The sequence below is a fragment of the Natrix helvetica genome (genome assembly GCF_964273705.1).
Source record: "Natrix helvetica genome assembly, chromosome: Z".
Taxonomy (NCBI): Eukaryota; Metazoa; Chordata; class Lepidosauria; order Squamata; family Natricidae; genus Natrix; species Natrix helvetica.
This window is the reverse complement of record NC_138554.1, coordinates 98,466,559-98,487,593: the sequence shown is the minus strand read 5'-3', so window position 1 is coordinate 98,487,593 and position 21,035 is coordinate 98,466,559. Positions and strand designations below refer to the sequence as shown.

Genomic DNA, 21,035 nt, shown 5'->3' with positions numbered 1-21,035 from the left:
GTCTCAAACTATGTGTGCAATTTCTAGGGTCTGGGTTTCTAGAAACAGAAAATACACATGCAACATCTTTTTCATTAAGAAGAAAAAAATGTAGCAACAGATTCAAAAGATGAACAGATAAATATGAATTGTTTTCTATCAAAAGGGAAAAAATCTTAGTACAACAAAAAGTCAAAATGCTTAATGACAATTATGTATTAAGCCAATTACTTTATTGGCTTATATTAACATTAAGGAAATAACATATTAATTATAGTCGTTCAGTCACTTGGATAGATGAGTGACATATACATTGAATAAATAAATATATTAAATAGAATATTTAATATTCTCTATTAAGGAGTAGAAAGTAGGACATTGTAAATTCAATTCTCACCTTAGTTATGAAAGCCAAATGAGTGACCTTGGGCCAGTCATTCTGTCTTAGCACAACTCACCTCACACGATTATTGTGGGGAAAATATCAGGTGTGCGTGGATATGAAATATAAATAAATAAGAATAACATTTTCAATAATTTTCAAACAAGAAAATTGAGTAGTTTATTGCTATATATGAAAATAATAGTTTTTATTTTGAGGGTCCGATAAAGTACCCTCAAAACTGATGATTACAAGATTATTTAACAATAGAAAAAAAGCAATAAAGTACCCAACAAAGAGCTGCATTTACCAACCAATGAATTCTGAAACAAAATGTTGCAATAAAGAGCAATATTTACAGAATCTTAGCACTCTATTCCTTTTTTTTTTCAGAGAAAGTCTGATGTGCTTACTGGGACCAATCAGATTTGGGATTGCAATATGTGGAACCATAATAATTTTATTAATTTATTATTAATAGAGAATTAGGGTTAGGAAAACTTAAAAAAAACTAAGATCATGATATATGGCCCTCTCAATTCCTGGCAAATATATGGGAAAGAAATGGAGGTAGTGACAGATTTTATTTTCCTGGGCTCCCAAGATTATCGCAGACGGGGACTGCAGCCAAGACCTTGCTACTGGGGATGAAAGCTATGGCAAATCTAGACAGCATACTAAAAAGCAGAGACATCACCCTGCCAACAAAAGTGCATATAGTTAAGGCTATGGTTTTCTCAGTTGCAATGTATGGCTGTGAAAGTTGGATCATAAAGAAAGGTGAGCGCCAAAGAATTGAGGCCTTTGAAATATGGTGCTGGAGAGGACTCCTGCGAGTCCCTTGGACTGCAAAGCGATCAAACTGGTCAGTCCTACAGGAGATTAACCCTGACTGTTCTTTAGAAGGCCAGATCCTAAAGATGAAACTCAAATACTTTGGCCACCTAATGAGAAGAAAGGACTAACTGGAGAAGAGGCTAATACTGGGAAAGAGTGAGGGCAAAAGAAGGAGGTGACGACAGAGAATGAGGTGCTGGATGGAATCACTGAATCAGTAGGTATGAGCTTACCAGAGGATGGTAGAGGACAGAAAGGATTGGAGGACTGTTGTCCATGGGTTTGAGAGGGTTGGTCATGACTTCGCAACCAACAACAACAAAAAGAAAAAGTGCTATAATGCCCTCTCTAAGTGGTTTACAGAATCGGAATATTGCCACCAACTATCTGAGTTCTCATTTTACCCTCCTCGGAAGGAGGGAAGGCTGACTCAACCTTGAGTCAGTCAGGACAGTAGGCAGAGTTAGCTGCAATACTACATTCTAACCACTGCGCCATTGTCTATGGCAGTGGTTCTCAACCTGTGAGTCGGGACCCCTTTGGGGGTCGAACGACCCTTTCACAGGGGGTCGCCTAAGACCATCGGAAAACACATATTTTCGATGGTCTTAGGAACCGAGACACCAATGTTATGGTTGAGGTCACCACAACATGAGGAACTGTATTAAAGGGTTGTGGCATTGGGAAGGTTGAGAACGACTAGTCTATGGGCTATTGCTACAAAAGGTATGAGTAGCAACCTTTTTGCAATGTTTCCTGTAAATTTCCACATAACCCTTACAAAAATATGTAATTATTACATATTTGCATTCATTTTTGAAAGCAGATGATGTATGCCCCCAAAACAGCATGTGATTTATATCATAGATGACATTTGAATAAAAGTCATATTTTTCACTCTAAAAAAGTTTTATGGAAAACAAGTTTACTTTATTGTAACCAAATAAAGTCAATTGTTTTAGCTTTAAAAGACTTAAGATCATTTAGACTATAGTACTAATAGTCATCAGATTTTGAAAAAATAATAGAATCCCCACTATTAAAGAGGTTAAAGTACAGCTTTAGATGATCAAAGAACGGTTAGAGTTAAGAGTTTAAAACATATAAATGTATAAACTCTCTTCACAACAAGAGAATGTTTGGTTACTATATTGTCCAGGGAGAACATACTATATTGTCCAGGGAGAAGATAGGTATGTAGGAATGGACAGTATTGTTTAGTGTTTTATACTGCTACTGCTTCAATAGTCACCCATTTAAGACAGCCATACATAGGACATTGAATTATAATTTTCTGTTTAATGATGAAAGACAAAAGCTGAAGTCTTTATCTCACTTTGAGAAAATGCTTCAATGGGATTTTGAATGGTCAAGTATAGGATTCTATTATAAGACTGTATTCATTAGAAATATATTCTATTAAAAACATAGAGAGACACAAATTTTGAGTGAACAAATATAGAAATATAGTCCAGGATACTGCTTTCAAATTCACCATCTGGGAGCACGATCTATTAAACTTATAGTAGTAATAACTATTTTGTGAATATATGTATATCTACTTCAAACTAATTTATGTTGCAAAAATCTATAAACTGATACTTTATCCCAAACAATGAACATGCATAAGGTTCAACCCCTACAATGGCTTACATAGGCAAAATATCTCGACTTCATCAATTAAGCAAAATCTCCTTTTCTTCTTAGAAAAAAAAATATTATGGGAAAAGGCAAATACGAACATTAACCGTAACTAATTTTAAGGTGCTACATTAGAATACAGATGTTACACAAACTTTTGTGACTTCCATATGTTGTTTTAGATAAACCGCCATTTAACACCCAAAAAGGTCAGGTATATGATTCCTGTATAAATGTTAAAATTGGCATGGCTTAAATAGATATGCAAAGACTTAACGAGTGCAAAACTAGACTTTCTCTGAAGGCATTACTCAACATCACCTCGCGTGCCAAGGCATACTTGAGAAGATTTAAAAGCTGGAAAATTTGGAGAAGCACATCCCCTCGCCCTCTATTTCCTGAATGCCCCTTGCCTTACGGCCATGCAATTCCTGCCCAGGAGGGCATCTACACATTGAAGGACGAGCTAGTAAGTTTGGCCACGAGACAGGAACCCCAACTTTTGCGAGGAAAAGGGTTAACAGCTGCAACATGTTTGTCTTCCTGGAGGGCCGAACACCTTTTGGATTCTCCTGCAAGACGCCGCGAGCCAATTTACACTCTCTCGCCCAGCGGCGCGAGCTCAAATTGCCTTACCCCGAGCGAGCCAGTCTGCACAGACTTTCCCATGCCTGTGCAGCAAACTAACGGAGGCTCGGAGCATTAACGCTGCTGCCATGCTGCTTGCCCGCCTCCGTTCTGCGACCTCTAGTAAGACGCCACCACCTTCTCAGCTCCCTTCGCTTGGCTCCACTGGCTGCGGCGGAGCACGGAAGGAGGCAGAGAAAAAGAGTGACATCCAAAGCCACCAATCGCAGTTTTCGATTGGCATCGAATTCCCCCAATCAAACCAGACGTTGTGACCTGCCGTGGCTCCTCCCTATCCCATGATAGGCGTCGTTTACTCTAGGAATATAAAACTAGTTTGCGGTGTTGGATTTCTTCTTGGTTAAGTAAAACCCTTCCTACGAAATTTGTGTCGATGGAATGCAAACCCCGCCGCAAGCAGGATTGTATTACAATTCCTATCAATCCTAGCCGAGGAATTATGGGAGTAGCAGTTCATTGCAGCTGTTCGGGGACAGCAATAGAATTAAATGGCAAGAAAACAGGGAAAGTGTTTTTTTCAATGGTTAAACTGTTCTCTGTCATCCCCATATATGTGCGTTTTTAAAAACCCTTTCATCTCCTGCAGCTAAGGTACTGCAAGGGAAAAAAGTGATTCAAATATTTTTTGTATAAACTACCACTTTTACATGCAATTATAAACTATTAATGTAACCCATTACATTACATAAAAACTAATGTAACTGAAACTGACAATGAGCAATATAACTTATTTTTGCAATTTATCATCCATTTCATTGTAAAAAAAAATCCCCAAAGCATGGAACAATAAAAAACCAATCCAGGTGTGAACATACTGTAGGAAGTTATCACTTAGCCCTCTCCCAGAAAAATGAAATATCCTAGGAAATATTGAAAAGGCAGAATATTATATTTTCCTGGATGTGAAAAAGGGAGAAACACATTTTAAACACTAAATTCCTACAGCTTCCTGCCCATCCCCACTTTTGTCAATGGGCCATTAAGAAGGCCAAGCTAGTCCACTTTACATAATAAAGAGTTCTCCTCTTCAGCTGTGATGGGATTAAGGCAGGATAATAAGCCTTTACTCAACTGACCACATGGCATCTGAACTCAATCAAACCTGAATTCAAAACAGCCTAGAGGGTTGCCCCTGCATGGGCCCATGTGAGTCTGGCAACCAATCAGAATACATTTCTTACACAGGAACAGGAAACAGATAGGTGGGGCAGAACAGATTATAAAAATCCCTGCAAGCCCTTCTTCAGTCCTTCTCTTCCCTTCTCTTCCCTTTTCTTCCCTTCTCTTCCCTTCTCTTCTCTTCTCCACCAACATTGAAGCATGTGATCACCTTTGCTGTTCAGGGCTCAGGTCATGTGGTCCTGTCCACCATTAAAACCATCTTTCCAAGCAGCCTCCATGTCTCCAGTGTCTTTTTTTCCCCACTTGGAGCCGAACCCAGAAGGACATTTCTCCCAACAATTGGCGACCCACAGATGGGACTCCAAGCTAGCCTAACAAATGGATATGGCCCAGGTAAGCCTCCCATGCCGGCACAGACCCCATTGAGTCTGTGGGTGGACTTTATCTTGGCCTTAGCCATTTGGATCTAGGCTTTAAAGGGGTTTTGAGTTTGAGCTCAAAGGCTGCCTGGAAAGAAGGTGAGTACCTCTAAATTTTAATTCTCTAAAATTTAATTTTAAAGCATGGGAAATGTGTGTATGCCTGCCTGTGTGTGACTAGTGTGTGTGAAAATGGATGGAAAAGTGAATGGATTTTTTATTTTTTGTTGTTGCTGCTGTTTTTGTCCTGTGAGAGAAAAAAGCTAAAGCCCATAAGAAAGTTAGTGAGAAAAATGGAGGTACGCATACCCGCTCCGACAGCACCCCTCCTGGGTCACTGTGCGGCTGGTCCTCCGGGTCTCTTTCCCCAAGACTTGAAACTGTAAGAAAAGTCCCTGCGTGAAAGGGCGCGAATCGAAAGTCCCTGCGTGAAAGGGCGCGAATCGAGAGAAGGTTCCCGCGGTGAGGAACGCGATAAAAGTCCCTCCGAAGGGCACCCCCAGAAAAGTCCCTCCGAAGGGCACCAATAAGACCCTCCGAAGGGCAAACAGAGAAAGTCCCTTCAAAAGGGCGCGAAAGGTCCTCTAAGGACGCGAAAGTAAAGTGGGGAAATACGAAGTGGCAAACCCAGCTAGGACGAAGTGAACCCACATCTAAACGGGATCATGGGAAGCGGTAGCTCGAGGGTAGCCATGGAAACCCCCCTAGGGGAGTTGTTGGGGGCCTGGGACGAAAAGCAAATGCCCGTCCTGGCCGGAATGAAGAAAAAAAAGAGCAGATTGTAGAAAATGGGCTTTGCTGAAAGATGATACAGGAAAAACTAATTTGGCTGAAAAGGTACTTAAAAGGAAATGGTGGGATTTCTTTTTTTTTTTTTTTCCTCTTGTCTGTCTCTTTCTCTGTCTTCTATGTAACCACGTGGTTTTTGTTTGTTAAGATTTGTGCCTTCCCCAATTTAACTGAAATTCATGGTGGGAATGATTTTGTTTTTCCCTCTTTGTCTGTGTGTGTGTATGTCTAAGTCTTTGTGCACCCTCAAGGTAATTGTAACTAAGATGTCTCCAATCCAAAAGACAAGAATTTTAAAGTGTTCAAAGAAAGAAAGGAGTAAACTGGCAGAAATTGCCTTCGCTCAGTTTGTTGGGCCCACAAAAAACTGAGTGAAGGTGGAGGGAATCTTTGCTTTGCATCTGTTTTGGCCAGCAGAGACAGAGTAAAGATACTTTTTTCTTCCTTCCTTCCTTGCCTATACCTTAAAGTAACAACCCAGGAAATGTTTGCAAGAAAAGTTTCATCCTTGCATTTATTGTGTGTCTAAATGATTTTACCTGTCCATTTCTTTCCTGGAGCATGTGAATCCAGACCCCATTTCTCATCTGTGATATCCCCATAATGTTTATCTGTTTATCTGCTTAGTAACTAATGGTTTTATTTTTTTCAAACTCTGCCTGCAAGCTATCTACCCCCCCCCCACGCCCCTCCCTTACCTCTAATCCTCCAACAATGCCTTTTCTGTGGGGGAGGGAACCTTGTTCTCATGTCTTTCAGCCCTAGAAGATTGTACTCTTCAGGTGAGTATAGATTTTTTTTCCCTTTGGGGGGGAGGAGGAGAGTGTTGCCTTGTGTGTGCATGTATGAAATGAAGGAAATTCCTACTAAAGGTTTGCCTTCAACCTGAGTAAAAACCCTCTGCACATTTTTCTGACCAACCTACTCTTATTAGTCCTAAAGTAAAAACCTGGCCTCCAGAAGGCAGTTTTGATTTAGATTTTGTCAACAAATTTGCTGATTTTCTGGCCACCATCAGATGAATCAAGGGCCCCACCCAGATGCAAATGATGTGTTAATGAAAGTCTCCATACATCTTGATATTTAAAAATGCCAGCGCGTGCTGGGATATCAAGATAGAATTTGGATCTTTAAAAATTAGCCAGCATCCGCTGGCAGGTCCAAATTAGAAACGAACACCCCAGGGCAGAGACAGGTATTAACAATCTAGTGCTTAAGGAAATAGGACAACGGGGTCACTTCAAGCAAAAGTAAGAAATTTAGCAGGTAACAAAAAGGTAAAGCCTGTCTGAATGGAAGACCTAGGTAATTGGACTAGATTAATTTGATGTAATGTCTGTTAAGAAATTCTGTGTGTGTGCGTGATCATTTCCAGACCTGGAGGGAAGTTGAGATCCTTTAATAATAGAAAATGGAGCTCATTGGCTTATGTACAGCTCCCTGAAGTAATTGTAATAACTGCCTTGCATGAAGAACGAATGAAATGGGATTTTTGTATGTGAAATTAATGATTGCAGTGCAAATGTGAGTATGTTGATGGTAAAGTTGGTATGAATGTAGTTTGATTCCCTTTCATATAAAGAAGCAGTAAGTTACAAGGTTGTTTAATGGTATGTGTGTGTATGCATGTGTGTTATCATTTCCAAACCTGAAGGGAGGGTGAGATCCTCTAATAAAAGAAAATGAAGCTTGGTGGCTTGTGAAAAAAAAGCTTCCTGAAATACCTATGATTGTTTGGCATGAGCAAGCACGAAGGTCTGATTGCAATATGAATGTGAGTATGTGTCCCTCATGCCCCAGGGAGTGATAAGTGAATGGATCCAGAGATCCACGTGATTGCCTGTGTGAATTCCCCCCCCCCCCAATCTTGCTTCTGGGTCATTCTTTGGAGGGAAGTAGGAAAGGCGGGGAGAATGAGTGTCTGCTCATTTTTACCATGAGTGTGTGTATGAAACGCCCCAGTGATACCTGTGAATGCCTCTGGGCATTCCCCCCCTCCTTCTTTCCCTCCTTCCTTTTGGGTCATTAAAGGCTGAAATTTTTTCTCCTCACTTTAACCACTTTCCCCCCCCCCCTCTCTTCTGAGAAATTTGGAGTAAATGGGTGATCTGCTCCCGCTTACCTTTCACTATTGTGATCTTTTATCTGCATATAAAATTATGCAGTTACATTTCTTTGCTCTGAATACAATTTTGATTTTTTTTTCTTGAAATTTTTGAGGTTTAAAATGCTTAATTAAACCTATAAAAAGGAATGATTTTGAGATATTTTGCTTACATTTGTAAATGTTTTAACATACTTAATGAGAATTTGCTTCCATCTGAATGAAATTTGACATTTTGGAGTGTTGACTCAAAGTACATTTTTTTCAATTGCAATTTTTAAAAAGCTGTTCTTACCTCCCTCTTTTACACCTGAGTGCATTTTTAAACGCTTATGAGTCAAGGTGCTCTACCCTATGAGATTTTGTTTGTTTGTTTGTTTGCAACACAAGTTGTTGTCCGTCTTGGAAATTTACTCATCTTACTGCAAAAGTGTTTCAATCATACAGGCAGTGGGAATGTCGTGTTCCATGAAATTTACATCGTCTGCCTCCTGAAATAATGTTTGGATTTCCACACTTGCACATAAGACTAAAGATATGTCTGTAAAGAACTGTATTCTTGGCCTCTTTTTTTTTTACCTCAGAAACAAAGGACTGCTAGCTCAAACCATAACTCTCCAATTTGCTGCTGGTGATTGCCCCCTGATAAAACCTGACATGAGGAAAAAAAAACTTAGCCAAGCCTGGGACAGACTGCCAAGACTGACTGACCAGCCTTACCACCAAACCAAGCATGCCACCCTAGCAGACATGAAAGAACCCTGAAGGAGATGAAGAAGTAAAGACCAAAAGACTTTTCAATTCCCAGAAAACAGCTGAAAAGATTATGGGGAGGGTGGAATTTGATAAGTTTTCTTTCTCTGTTTCATTCACAGAAATTTATTATGCTTTCTTCCTTGCCTCATTTATATTGTAATCAGTTTAATGTATTCATGTAAGAATTGTATTTGAGAATGGATAGCACAGCAAGTTCTGAACACCTTAGATTTCTGGCTGGTGGGAGGGAAATTTTGTCCAAAATGTCTGTATTTTCTGTATTGTAGAAGCAGCTACACACACACACACACACACACACACACACACACACACACACAAAGAGAGAGGGAGAGAGAGAGGCTCCATTCAGAACTAGATTGAAACTATCTCCTTGACTTAACTCCACAAAGCTTTTCCTAGGTTGATTTTGCCCTTGCACAAAAGCAGATATCTCCCTTTTAATCCCATGGGGGAGGGTCAATTCCCCTCAGGCAATTCCCCCACTTGAAGAGTAGCAGAAAGGATCTTCAAAACTCAAACCCTGTGACTCAATTTAAAAAAAAATGCTGCTGCCCAGTTGCCCAGTAAAGCAGGACATGTTGCACTGGTGGTCTCTGACAGGAGTCCCTGGGCTCATTGTGTGTAACTTTAAAAAAAAAATACTAAATAGCTTGTATTGCACACTAGCTAAACTCAATTTGGCCTCACTAAAATAGGAGCCAGGGCAAGTTAAAGAAATCCCTTGGAAATGGGCAGCCTGTACTTCTTTAAAAGGAAGAATCCTTCAATGGCTGTGAAGTTTTTTTGGGACTTCTGCTTGCTTGTAGTCTGGAAGCTCACAGAAAGTGATATCAAACACCTGAAAATAATTGGCATGGTAAATTGGATATTCTAAATTTCTTTCCAGAAATTGTGCCCTGGTTGCTAAGACCTTCATGGTTGAAAGCTCTCTGGGAGCCACTGAAGGGATCCTTCTGCTGTCTCTTTCAATGCTTTTCCATCAGAAAAATTAAGTTTCCCTGATCTGACCAATTTTATCTTTTGTCAAAAACATGTGCGTTCCACTCACATTTTTTTGAAGAAAAAAAAAGGAGGGATTGTAGGAAGTTATCACTTAGCCCTCTCCCAGAAAAATGAAATATCCTAGGAAATATTGAAAAGGCAGAATATTATATTTTCCTGGATGTGAAAAAGGGAGAAACACATTTTAAACACTAAATTCCTACAGCTTCCTGCCCATCCCCACTTTTGTCAATGGGCCATTAAGAAGGCCAAGCTAGTCCACTTTACATAATAAAGAGTTCTCCTCTTCAGCTGTGATGGGATTAAGGCAGGATAATAAGCCTTTACTCAACTGACCACATGGCATCTGAACTCAATCAAACCTGAATTCAAAACAGCCTAGAGGGTTGCCCCTGCATGGGCCCATGTGAGTCTGGCAACCAATCAGAATACATTTCTTACACAGGAACAGGAAACAGATAGGTGGGGCAGAACAGATTATAAAAATCCCTGCAAGCCCTTCTTCAGTCCTTCTCTTCCCTTCTCTTCCCTTTTCTTCCCTTCTCTTCCCTTCTCTTCTCTTCTCCACCAACATTGAAGCATGTGATCACCTTTGCTGTTCAGGGCTCAGGTCATGTGGTCCTGTCCACCATTAAAACCATCTTTCCAAGCAGCCTCCATGTCTCCAGTGTCTTTTTTTCCCCACTTGGAGCCGAACCCAGAAGGACATTTCTCCCAACAATACCATAATACTTCAGAAGGAAAAAGAATAGAAGGTGCCTCACCAATGATTTACTCAAAATTCCAGGTGAATATAATGTCTTAAGCAAGTTCCAAACTGCCACAGATAACAAGAACCATAAATGAATAGGTAAGGTATTCCACTCAAATAGCTGTAATCCATTTTTAAGATTGCCAGTAAAAAAAATATACTAAAGCCAGGTTAATGCTATCCAGGAACAAGAGAAAAAGATACATTTTGCTAGATAACATGTTACTTTCATCGAAAGTTAAAACTTCTTAGAAACACCTGTACATATTATGCATCCTAACCCTAACTCTTCAAAACAGGGCATCTGCTTAATTCACACAGGAATTACATATTCATAATACCTCCATTTTGTTGAGATTTAGCCTCAGTTCATTGATTCTCATCAAGTCTGCACTTAGGCAAAGAGAAGTGTTGTGATTTGATATCAAAAGCACTCTAGATATGATACTTTAGATGGTGTTTTTCTTACATAATGGCTTTTGGTTGATATTATTGAGAGCTCATTTGCAGATTTGAATACCATACATATTTTTGCAGATAAGGCCATGTTTGTTTGTTTGTTGTTTGTTTGTTTGTTGGATTCATATGCCGCCCTTCTCCCAAAGGACGCAGGGCGGTGTACAACATTAAAAAAATACATATTACAAAAGTTAAAAAAGAAATTAGAGTATCCAAAAACAAACCCAATTAACATAAACAATAACATTTTAAAAATTAGATTAAAATTAACAATTACATCAATCATTTATTTTATTTTGGTCAGGCCAGGCCGGCTTGCTGGAAAAGCCAACTTTTTAGGGCACGTCGAAAGGACTGGAGATTAGGGATTATGCAAAGCTCTGGGGACAGCTCATTCCAGAGGGGAGGTGCTCCCACAGAAAAGTCTCTCCCCCTGGGGGTCACTAGCCGACACTGTCTGGCCAATGGCACCCTGAGGAGGCCAACTCTGTGGGATCGCACTGGACGGTGGGAGGCTACTGGTGGCAGTAGGTGGTTGTTAGATAGGGCAATGAGGAGGCAGACTCAGGTTTAACGCAACAACAGTTCTTTATTTAGTCAAGTATGTACAATCCAGCAACTGTTAGGTCTGACAGCTCTTCTTTTATAGGGAGCTGTCAGACCTCTCAACCAATCAGAATGACCCTCTGTTCCCACCTAAACAGAGGACTGGAGTGGAAACTACAGCAGCTTGTGTGGATATCTAACACTCCTCTCCTCTTAGTTGGAGTGTTCCAATTAGTGACGTGGTCTTTTAGGTAGGCGGGTCTTTGCTTTACCCTGGCAGACCTGGGCAGTTCATTTGGAACTGGCTCTTCGGGCAGGTCGGATGGATTTTTGTGCTCTTCAGCCCCACTTTGTGGAAGCTGCTGGAACTTACCCCAGGCCGCGGCTGGAGTCCTTTGAGTTTGCTCACTCGGGGTTCGCTGTGGGCTTGCAACAGACTCAGGTAAGTCTGCCAGATATCTCGGGATTGAGAATTCTGTGGAAGGAGTGAATGTTTGCTCCTTTTTGGGTAGGGCCTTGGCCGTTTGGTGTTAGAGTTTCATCTGGTACTCTAAGATTGGAGTGGGAGAGGCGACCACGGAGTTGGTCAATGTGCCTCCTCCAATTTCTTCCATCGTCCAGCTCTAGTAAGTAAGAGCGTGGCCCAGTGATGCCTATCACCGTAGCAGGAATCCAGAGTCCCCCCTGCATAGTTGTGGGCGTATACTGAATCCCCTATGCTAAAGTTCCGAATCTTGCTAGTGGAGTCTGGGGGCGATGTGACAGAGTAGTTTGGGTGAAGCCGGTCTAGGTGGGACCTTAGACGGCGACCCATGAGAAGCTCGGAGGGGCTTCTCCCGGTGGTGGCGCTTGGAGTAATATGTTGGATTAGTAAATAGTGATCAACCCGTGTTTTCCAATCCCCCGGGCCCATTCTGGTGAGGGCCTCTTTTGCAGATCACACCATTCTCTCCACCTGACCATTGAAAGCCGGGTGGAATGGCGCGACCAGGGCATGCCAACTTCCCTGCCTAGCTAGATAGGTCTCGAATTGCATGGCCGTAAATTGGGGCCCATTGTCAGAGACCAAGATGTCAGGCAGGCCATGCTTGGAGAAAAGTCTCTGTAGCACCTTGATGACCGCCTCTGCCGTGGTAGAGGTCATCAGAGCTACCTCTAACCATTTCAAATATGCGTCCACAACTATTAGGAACGTTTGGCCATGAATGGGGCCCGCAAAATCTATGTGCACCCTAGACCAAGGTGCCTGAGGGCGCTCCCACTCCTTAGCGGGCACCTCTGGGGGAGCTGGTCTGGATTCCTGACACGGAGCGCAAGTGGCCACCCACTCTTCTATCTCCCTGTCCATGTTAGGCCACCAGACGTAGCTCCTAGCCAATGCCTTCATCCTGACGATGCCAGGATGCCCCACATGTAATGCATCTAATACTGCCGCAGTTTGTTTGGAACAACCACCCAGTCCCCCCACAGTAAATAGCCCTTAAGAACTGACAGCTCATCACGTTTCCCATAAAACATTTTAAATTCGGCCCCAACAGGCCCCTTGGGCCACCCCCTTCACACCCAGTTAAGCACCTGCTTAATCACATTGTCCTTCGCAGAAAAGCGGGCAACGTCAGTAGAAGAGACAGGTCCAAAGTCGAAGTTGCCGCTTTTTGAGGCTTAGGATAGCCTGTTTTTGGGTCGGCCAGGATATGATCATGAGTGACGATCCAGTGTTGACTTCAAGCTCACAGGGAGCGTCCTCAATGAGGACCGCGACTTTCAGCTTTTTTGGCCGCCTTGTGCGGACTTGCCCTATTGTGGTTTGATAGGTTATCAACGGTTCTCTCTGGGTGTACTCTCTCTGGGTATACTCTCTCTGGGCTCTCTCCCTGGGTTCTCTCTCAGGGCGCCCTTGGTTTTTTCGCCAGGCCCCTGGGTTGGGCCTCTGTTGGCGGTTTGCGTTTGGCTGCCAAGTGATGGCAGGGACTTTGCTCCTGCACACCTTTGCAATGTGCCCTTTTTTATCGCAACACTGGCAGGTTGCGTCCCGGAATCTGCAGGTAGACCGGGCAAGGTTCCCTCTGCAGCTTGTGCAGGGCGGCAAATGGGAGTCAAATCTTCGCGCCGGCTTCGTGCGGCTACTGCGCATGTGGTAGCTGTCATCACATTCACTGTCATCGGTTTCCTGGTCTGCGGCCTCGTGGTGGACACGCGCCTGCTTCAGAGGAGATTGAGTGTGCTGGCGCTGCAGGACTTCCGTGGACCTGTCGGCTGACTCTGATGCTCTGGCCTCGTCGAGTGCGATCTGGAGAGACATGTTGGATTTTGCCAGCAGGCATTTCTGCAGATGAATGTCCCGCACTCCGCAGATCAGATGATCTAAAATTTGGTCATCCAGGTCACGGAAGTCGCAGTACGTTGCTGCCTTTCGCAAAGCTGCAACGTATTGGTTGATGGATTCGCCTTCTTTTTGGTTCCGCACGTTGAATTCGTGGCGGCAGACATGTCTTGAAGGCTTCGGCGTGGAGTGCGTTTGTAGGGTCTGCTGTAGAGCCGTCCATGTTACTGCCTGGATCGGAGTTGGTTCCGATAGGTCTTTGGTTGTCTCGAAGACCTCTCGGCCGCAGTAGCCCAGGAAAAGGTTTTTCTTTCGGGAGTCTGGAACCCCCATGAGATCGTTTGCCTCGAGGAAGCATTCGAATCTCAGCATGTAGGATTCCCAGTGTTGGGCCACTGGGTCGTACGGAGTTGGCGGGGCGTGCATGGCCATTTTGTCTTAGAGCGATTTGAATTTGCTGCTTAAAATGGCTGCTCGATGCCGTGCCAATGCTCCAGGCTGGATTCACTTGCTGGATTGACTCGTTGTTCATTCTTCGCCTTCTCTGCCTCTCAATCCCATCCTCGTCGCCAGTGTTAGATAGGGCAATGAGGAGGCAGACTCAGGTTTAATGCAACAACAGTCAAGTACGTACAATCCAGCAACTGTTAGGTCTGACAGCTCTCCTTTTATAGGGAGCTGTCAGACCTCTCAACCAATCAGATTGAACCTCTGTTCCCGCCTAAACAGAGGACTGGAGTGGAAACCACAGCAGCTTGTGTGGATATCTAACAGTGGTCTTGCAGGTACCCTGGGCCTAAGCCATGGAGCACTTTAAAGATCATAATTAGTACCTTGAATCGTACCTGGAAAACAACCAGCAACCAGTGCAGGCCGCCTAAAAGGAGTGTAACATAGGAACACCCATGATAACCCACGCAGCCGCATTCTGGACCAGCTGAAGTCTCCGGGTGCTCTTCAAGGGCAGCCCCATGTAAAGAGTGTTGCAGTAGTCCAGGCGAGAAAGGACGAGGGCATGAGTGACTGTGCACAGAGCATCCCGATCCAGGAAGGGGCGTAACTGACATACCAGGTGAACCTGGTAAAAGGTCCCCCTGGTCACGGCCGTCAGGTGTTCTTCTAAACTAAGCCGTGTATCCCGGAGGACTTTTAGATTGCGGGCTCTCTCTGGGGGGGGGGCTAAAATATCTCCCCCTATCATCAAAGATGCACAAATCGGGATGACGGAAACCACAGCCACACAGTCTTGGAGGGATTGAGCTTGAACCTGTTCCTCTCCATCCAGATCCGCACAGCCTCCAGACATTGGGACATCACATTGAGGGCATCGTTTGGGTGGTTTGGGGTAGAGATGAAAAGTTGGGTATCATCAGCATATTGATGATACCGTACCCCAAAACCACAGATAATCTCGCCCAGCAGTTTCATATTTATGTTGAACAGGAGGGGTGAGAGAACCGACTCCTAGGACACCACAAGAGTAATGCACCTTGGGGTCGATCTCTGCCCTTCAGTCAACACGAACTGTGACCGATCCAACAGGTAGGAGGAGAACCACCGTAAAACGGTGCCCCCCACTCCCAACCCCCCGAGTCGTCGCAGTAGGATACCATGGTCGATGGTATCAAAAGCCGCCGAGAGGTCTAATAGGACCAGGACAGAGGAGCAGCCAATGTCCCGGGCCCACCAGAGATCATCGACCAACGCGACCAATGCTGTCTCCATGCTGTACCCTGCCCTGAAACCTGACTGAAACAGATCCAAGTAGACAGCTTCATCCGGGTACTGGGGATGCTGATGTGATACCACACTCTCGACAACCTTCGCTTTGTAGCGACCGGACGATAGTTGGCTGGACTATAGATGGCTAAAGAAGCTGGGTCCAGGGAGTTAAGGAGGGGCCTCACCACCACCTCCTTCAAGGCAGTGGGAAAGAACCCCTTTCTCAATGAAGCATTGGTAATCGCTTGGAGCCAGCCTCGTGTCACCTCCCGGGAAGCCGAAACTAACCAAGAGGGACATGGGGTCCAGCACAAAGCCAGGAAGTTTGGAAGTTTGGGGGGAAGGACACAGGAGCAAAATATGCCACACATGATACCATGTCATATGGTATCATTGTCCAATGACATTATGAGGAATGTGATATTGGTTTACTTTTCCTACTAAAACAATTGCAACTTCCCCTTCCAAACTGAATCTGAGTTAAAAACCAAAAATCCTTGATTATATATATATCAGTGGTGGGTTCCTGCCGGATCGCACCGGATCGCGCGCGCTCCCTTTCGGCGCTAAACCTGGATCGCGCGCTCCCTTTCGGCGCTAAACCCGGAAGTACGTTCTTGCCCCGCCCCTGGCGACACGACGACGCTTGCCTGCGCTCCACCAGCTCGGCTGGGAACGGAGACGTTTCCTCAGCGGAGCGGAGCGCCTGAAAGGGACGCAGGCTCAGCCTGCCAGGCTGCCACCACTCCATTGAAGACATTGCTGAGCAGAGAAACGTCTCCTTTCCCAGCCGAGCTGGTGGAGCGCAGGCAAGCGTCGTCGCGTCGCCAGGGGCGGGGCAAGACCGTTCTTCTGGGTTTAGCGCCGAAAGGGAGCGCGTGATCCGGGTTTAGCGCCGAAAGGGAGCGCGCGATCCTGGTTTAGCGCCGAAAGGGAGCGCGCGTGATCCGGTGCGATCCGGCAGGAACCCACCACTGATTATATATATATATATATATATATATATATATATATATATATATATATATATATATATATATATATATATATATATATATATATATATATATATATATATATATATATATTTGTTTTCGTAGATTTTCACGGGTGTAGGTATGCTGGTTTTGTTGTATTCGGGTCTTTTCCCGTGTAAGGTTGAGATTGTCTTTGCAACGTTTCAGCAGGATCACACCTGCCATCTTCAAGCTGTGGGCTTAAAATGGGAACGGAGCTGCCGTCTTTCTGTAAGTCTTGGTGGGAGGGGATGGGGTGGTGGCTTTGTTTCAGTAAGTGGAATGATTGGTTGTGTGGTTGTATCATGATTGGTAGATTGGTGCTGATTGGTGCAGGTTGTGTGTGCATTGTTGTTTTGTATTTTAACGGCTTGGATGGTGGGTGGTGTTCGTTTGTTGGCTAGGGCTGGTTTCCAGATGTTTGGTAGGCGGGAGGTATCATCACGTTTGTTCATGCTGTGGGGGTGTTTCTCTATTTCGATGGCTTCCATGATTATTCTCTTGTGGAGGTGTTCTGTTTTGGAGATTAACCTGGCTCCTTCAAAGTTGATTTCGTGTCCTGTAGCTTTAAGGTGCTGGAAAAGGGAAGAAGTTTTTTCTTTTTTTCTTACTGCATTTTTGTGTTCTGTGATGCGTGCATTTATTCTCCTGTTTGTTTGCCCTATGTATATTGCTGGGCAGATTATATATATATATAATCTTGTTCCTAGGAAATAAAAATATAATTGTTACAAGTTGAAAACATAACTTATAAGTTATAAATAACAATTCATTTTCATATTGGCTGACTTATTTTGCTTTCTTTGAGTCAATAGCCAATCCAGTGATACAGAAATCAAACTTACAGCAAAACTGTCAGTGGCCCTATTTCTGGGAAGGAGGATACAGAGGTCTATCTGAATGGGCTTGCCAAGGAATCCACTGATTTTATAAAAGACAAAATCACTCAGCTTCATTCCCAGTTAAGATACCAGCATAGTTGCTGGTCTGATGGAGGCACCCAGGGCAGATTCTTATCCAGTTATCTGGAATAGTTTCACCGTGCTACTGCTGAGAAAGTGGACAGGGTTCTAGGGAGCATGAGCTCAAACACCTTTATTTTATATCCATTAGAGAAGGAAATCCTTAGGTCAAAAGGAAAGGGATCAAATCTTTTCTATCACATTTACCTGATACATTGTTTGTGAAGAAGTGTGGGGAAAGACGAGGCTTGACAAACTGAGGAACGTCCAACTCTATTTTATTTGTAATAACAGCAAGAAGTCATACAGGAGAGAATCACCCGTTCCTTAGCCTGACAGCTATTTAAGGGAGAGCTGTCAGGCCGAGGAACCAATCAGGAGATCAGATCAGCCCGCCTTCAGCCATGCCGCGCCTGATTGGCTAAGGCGCAGCATGGCTGTTGCTGGCTGACAACAGGGGGAATTCCGCGGTCGTAAGTCGGGGAGGAAAGAATACAATACTCCTTCCCCCCTAGCGAGGACGCATGCGTAGCAGTGGAGCATGCGTAGTCGCTAAGATAGGCTGGGCGGCGACGGACACGCCCAGAATGCCTCAGAACTGGGCAGACCGTCGGAGAAGGAGGTGGTGTCCGTGGGAGCTCCTCCCTGAAGGGAGTGGAGCTCCGGGCGCCATCTTGAAGGCCTACCCCAGCCGGAGGAGGAGGCGGAGACTCAGGAGCAGGTAGGCCGGGCTGGGGTGGCGCGGCCGCAGGCGGGTTTGAGTCAGGGAAGTTCGAATTGTTGCAAGGGACAGGCTGGCCTGATTGAGGGAAGGCCAAAGTCGGTTGCAATGGCGGAGCTGGTAGCCCAACGGGGGCTGAAACGATGGAGGGCTGTGGAAGGCGGAAGGCGCCTGGAACAGTCTCTGCCGAAACTTCTTGCGGCCTGGGCAACTGCCACGGCGGGGGAATCGGGTGCGGCGCCAACCCCAGGGCCTCGGGTGGAATTGGCGAGGCCGACCCTGCGGGGTTGTTGTGTGGATCCAAAGGTTCGCGACGCCTTAATTGATCCACGTGGCGGCGCCAGTCTGCACCGTCGGCGGTCCGGACCCTGTAAGAGCAGGGGCCGGTTACAAAAGTGACGGTGGCAGGCACCCACTTAAAATCCCCGGAGAAAGCCCTTGCCCATACTGGATCGCCCTCACGAAAGGAACGAGGAGGGGGTCCCAGGTTGCTTGGCTGTGCCTCAGAATAGGTTGGGTGCAACCTATCTAAGGTGGTCCGCAGGCGCCGGCCCATCAGCAGCTCAGCGGGGGTTTTTCCGGACAGTGGACACGGGGTGGAATGCTGAACCAGGAGGTAAGCAGCCACCCTCGTGGGCCAGTCGCCCTTGTCCATTCGTCCAAGGGCGTCTTTGGCCGAGCGGACAGCGTGTTCCGCCCGGCCATTGCTGGCCGGATGATAGGGAGCGACGAGGGCATGCCTGATGCCTTGGGTGGCCAGGAAACCCTGGAACACGGTGGACGCAAACTGAGGACCATTGTCCGACACAACGACGTCCGGCAAGCCGTGGGTGGCAAACAGGCGCGTTAGTGCTCGGACAGTGGCCTCGGCTGTGGTGGAGGTCATGAGGATGAGCTCCACCCAGCGCGAGTAAGCGTCCACCACAACCAGGAAAACCTGACCTCGGAAAGGCCCGGCGAAATCCAGGTGGAGGCGTGACCACGGGCCGCGGAGAATCTCCCACTCCCGCGGCGGGGCCGCCGGAGGCGCTGGACGGGAGACCTGGCAGGTCGAGCACCTGGCAACCCAGGTAGCTATCTCGTCGTCCAGACGGGGCCACCAGACATAGCTGCGCGCCAATGCCTTCATGCGCGCTATGCCAGGGTGGCCCTCATGGAGGCGAGACAGCACCTGGTCACGCAGAGTGGGTGGAATGATCACCCTGTCCCCCCACAGGAGGCACCCACTGTGAAGGGACAGCTCTAACTGCCTGGCCTTGTAGGGGCGGTGGCCGTCGGACACCGGCCCCCCAGGCCACCCCCGCAGAACCCAGGTCATCACCTGGGAGAGGGTGGGGTCGGCCAGAAACGCTGCCGCCACATCGCCCGCAGAGAGCGGCAAGGCAAGGTCTGCAATGGCCAAAACAGACAGGCAAGGCACTGTCTGAGGGTTGGAGACGGGCAAGGGGCAGCGGCTGAGGGCATCAGCGTGCCCCAGCTGCTTGCCAGGGCGGTAGACCAGGGCATACGAGTATGCCGCTAGGAACTCCACCCAACGTGTCACCCGGGGTGACAGAATGGGAGGGGTCGGACGGTCACCGGCCAGAAGCCCAAGGAGCGGCTTGTGGTCAGTGAAGAGCGTGAAATGCCGTCCGTAGAGGTATTCGTGGAACTTTTTAACCCCGGACACGGCAGCCAGAGCCTCCTTGTCGATCTGGCTGTAGTTTCTCTCCGCTGGAGAGAGTGTCCGGGAATAAAAAGCTATGGGGGCTTCCGAGCCGTTGGGGAGTACGTGGCTCAGGACAGCCCCCAAACCCACGGGGGAGGCGTCACACGCAAGAGTCAGGGGCATCCTGTCACTATATTGGACTAGGACTGCCTCTGACGTCAGCATGTCTTTGACAGCCGCGAACGCATGCGCTTCGCGGCTGCCCCAGCGCCAGGCTGCCGATCGGTCGAGCAACCGATGCAGCGGCTCGGCTAGTGACGCCTTGTGCGGCAAAAATGGCGCGTAGAAATTTAAAAGCCCCAAGAACGACTGCAGCTCCGCCTTAGAGGCGGGGGTGGGGGCGTTCTTGATGGCTGCGACTTTAGCAGGGGTGGGGTGGATTCCGTGGGCATCAATGGAGAAGCCGAGGAAATCCACTTGAGGCACAGCAAATGAACATTTGCTGCGCTTTAATTTGAGACCCGCGCCCCTAAAACGGTCGAGGACCTTCCCCAGTACTTCGAGGAGTCCTGAGCGGCTGGATGCAGCGATCAGGACATCGTCGAAATAGGGTACAACGCCAGGGAGCCCATGGAGCAAACGCTCCATGAGGCTCTGGAAGATCCCCGGGGCCACGGAAACGCCAAATTGGAGGCGGCGGCAACGGAAAGCCCCTCGGTGGGTGACGATAGTCTGCGCAGCCGCCGCTTCGTCATCCACCGGGAGCTGCTGGTAGGCCTGCGCCATATCCAGTTTCGCGAAAATACAGCCCTGCCCCAGGGAGTGGAGCAGGTGCTGTACGACAGGGACTGGATAGGGGTTTGCCTGAAGGGCCAAATTGATGGTGGATTTAAAATCGGCGCAGAGGCGTATGGAGCCGTCGGCCTTCACAGGGACCACTATAGGGGTCTCCCAACGTGAATAGTCAACAGGCTCCAATACGCCCTGCGCCAGCAAGCGGTCAATCTCCACATCCACTTTGGCCCTTAAGGCAAAAGGCACCCTGCGGGCCTTCAGCCTAATGGGAGCAACCTGGGGATCTAAATTAAGAGAGATGGGGGTGCCCTTGTATAGTCCCAGCTGGCCGTCAAAGACGTCCGCGTAGGCGGAGATGACAGCAGCTACGTCAGGGGGCGTGTCTGAGATGG

At 46.4% G+C, this 21,035-nt stretch overlaps 1 protein-coding gene across 1 annotated transcript in view; it reads right to left on the bottom strand.

The window, feature by feature from the left end:
• Nucleotides 1-3,686, bottom strand: part of HIBADH (3-hydroxyisobutyrate dehydrogenase) — a 99,988-nt gene extending 96,302 nt beyond the window's left edge. The window contains exon 1 of the mRNA XM_081970128.1: nt 3,476-3,686. Within this exon, the coding sequence (XP_081826254.1) occupies nt 3,476-3,557 (82 nt within the window). The 5' untranslated portion in view covers nt 3,558-3,686. The remainder of the gene's footprint in view (nt 1-3,475) is intronic.
• Between the last annotated feature and the right edge of the window lie 17,349 nt (nt 3,687-21,035).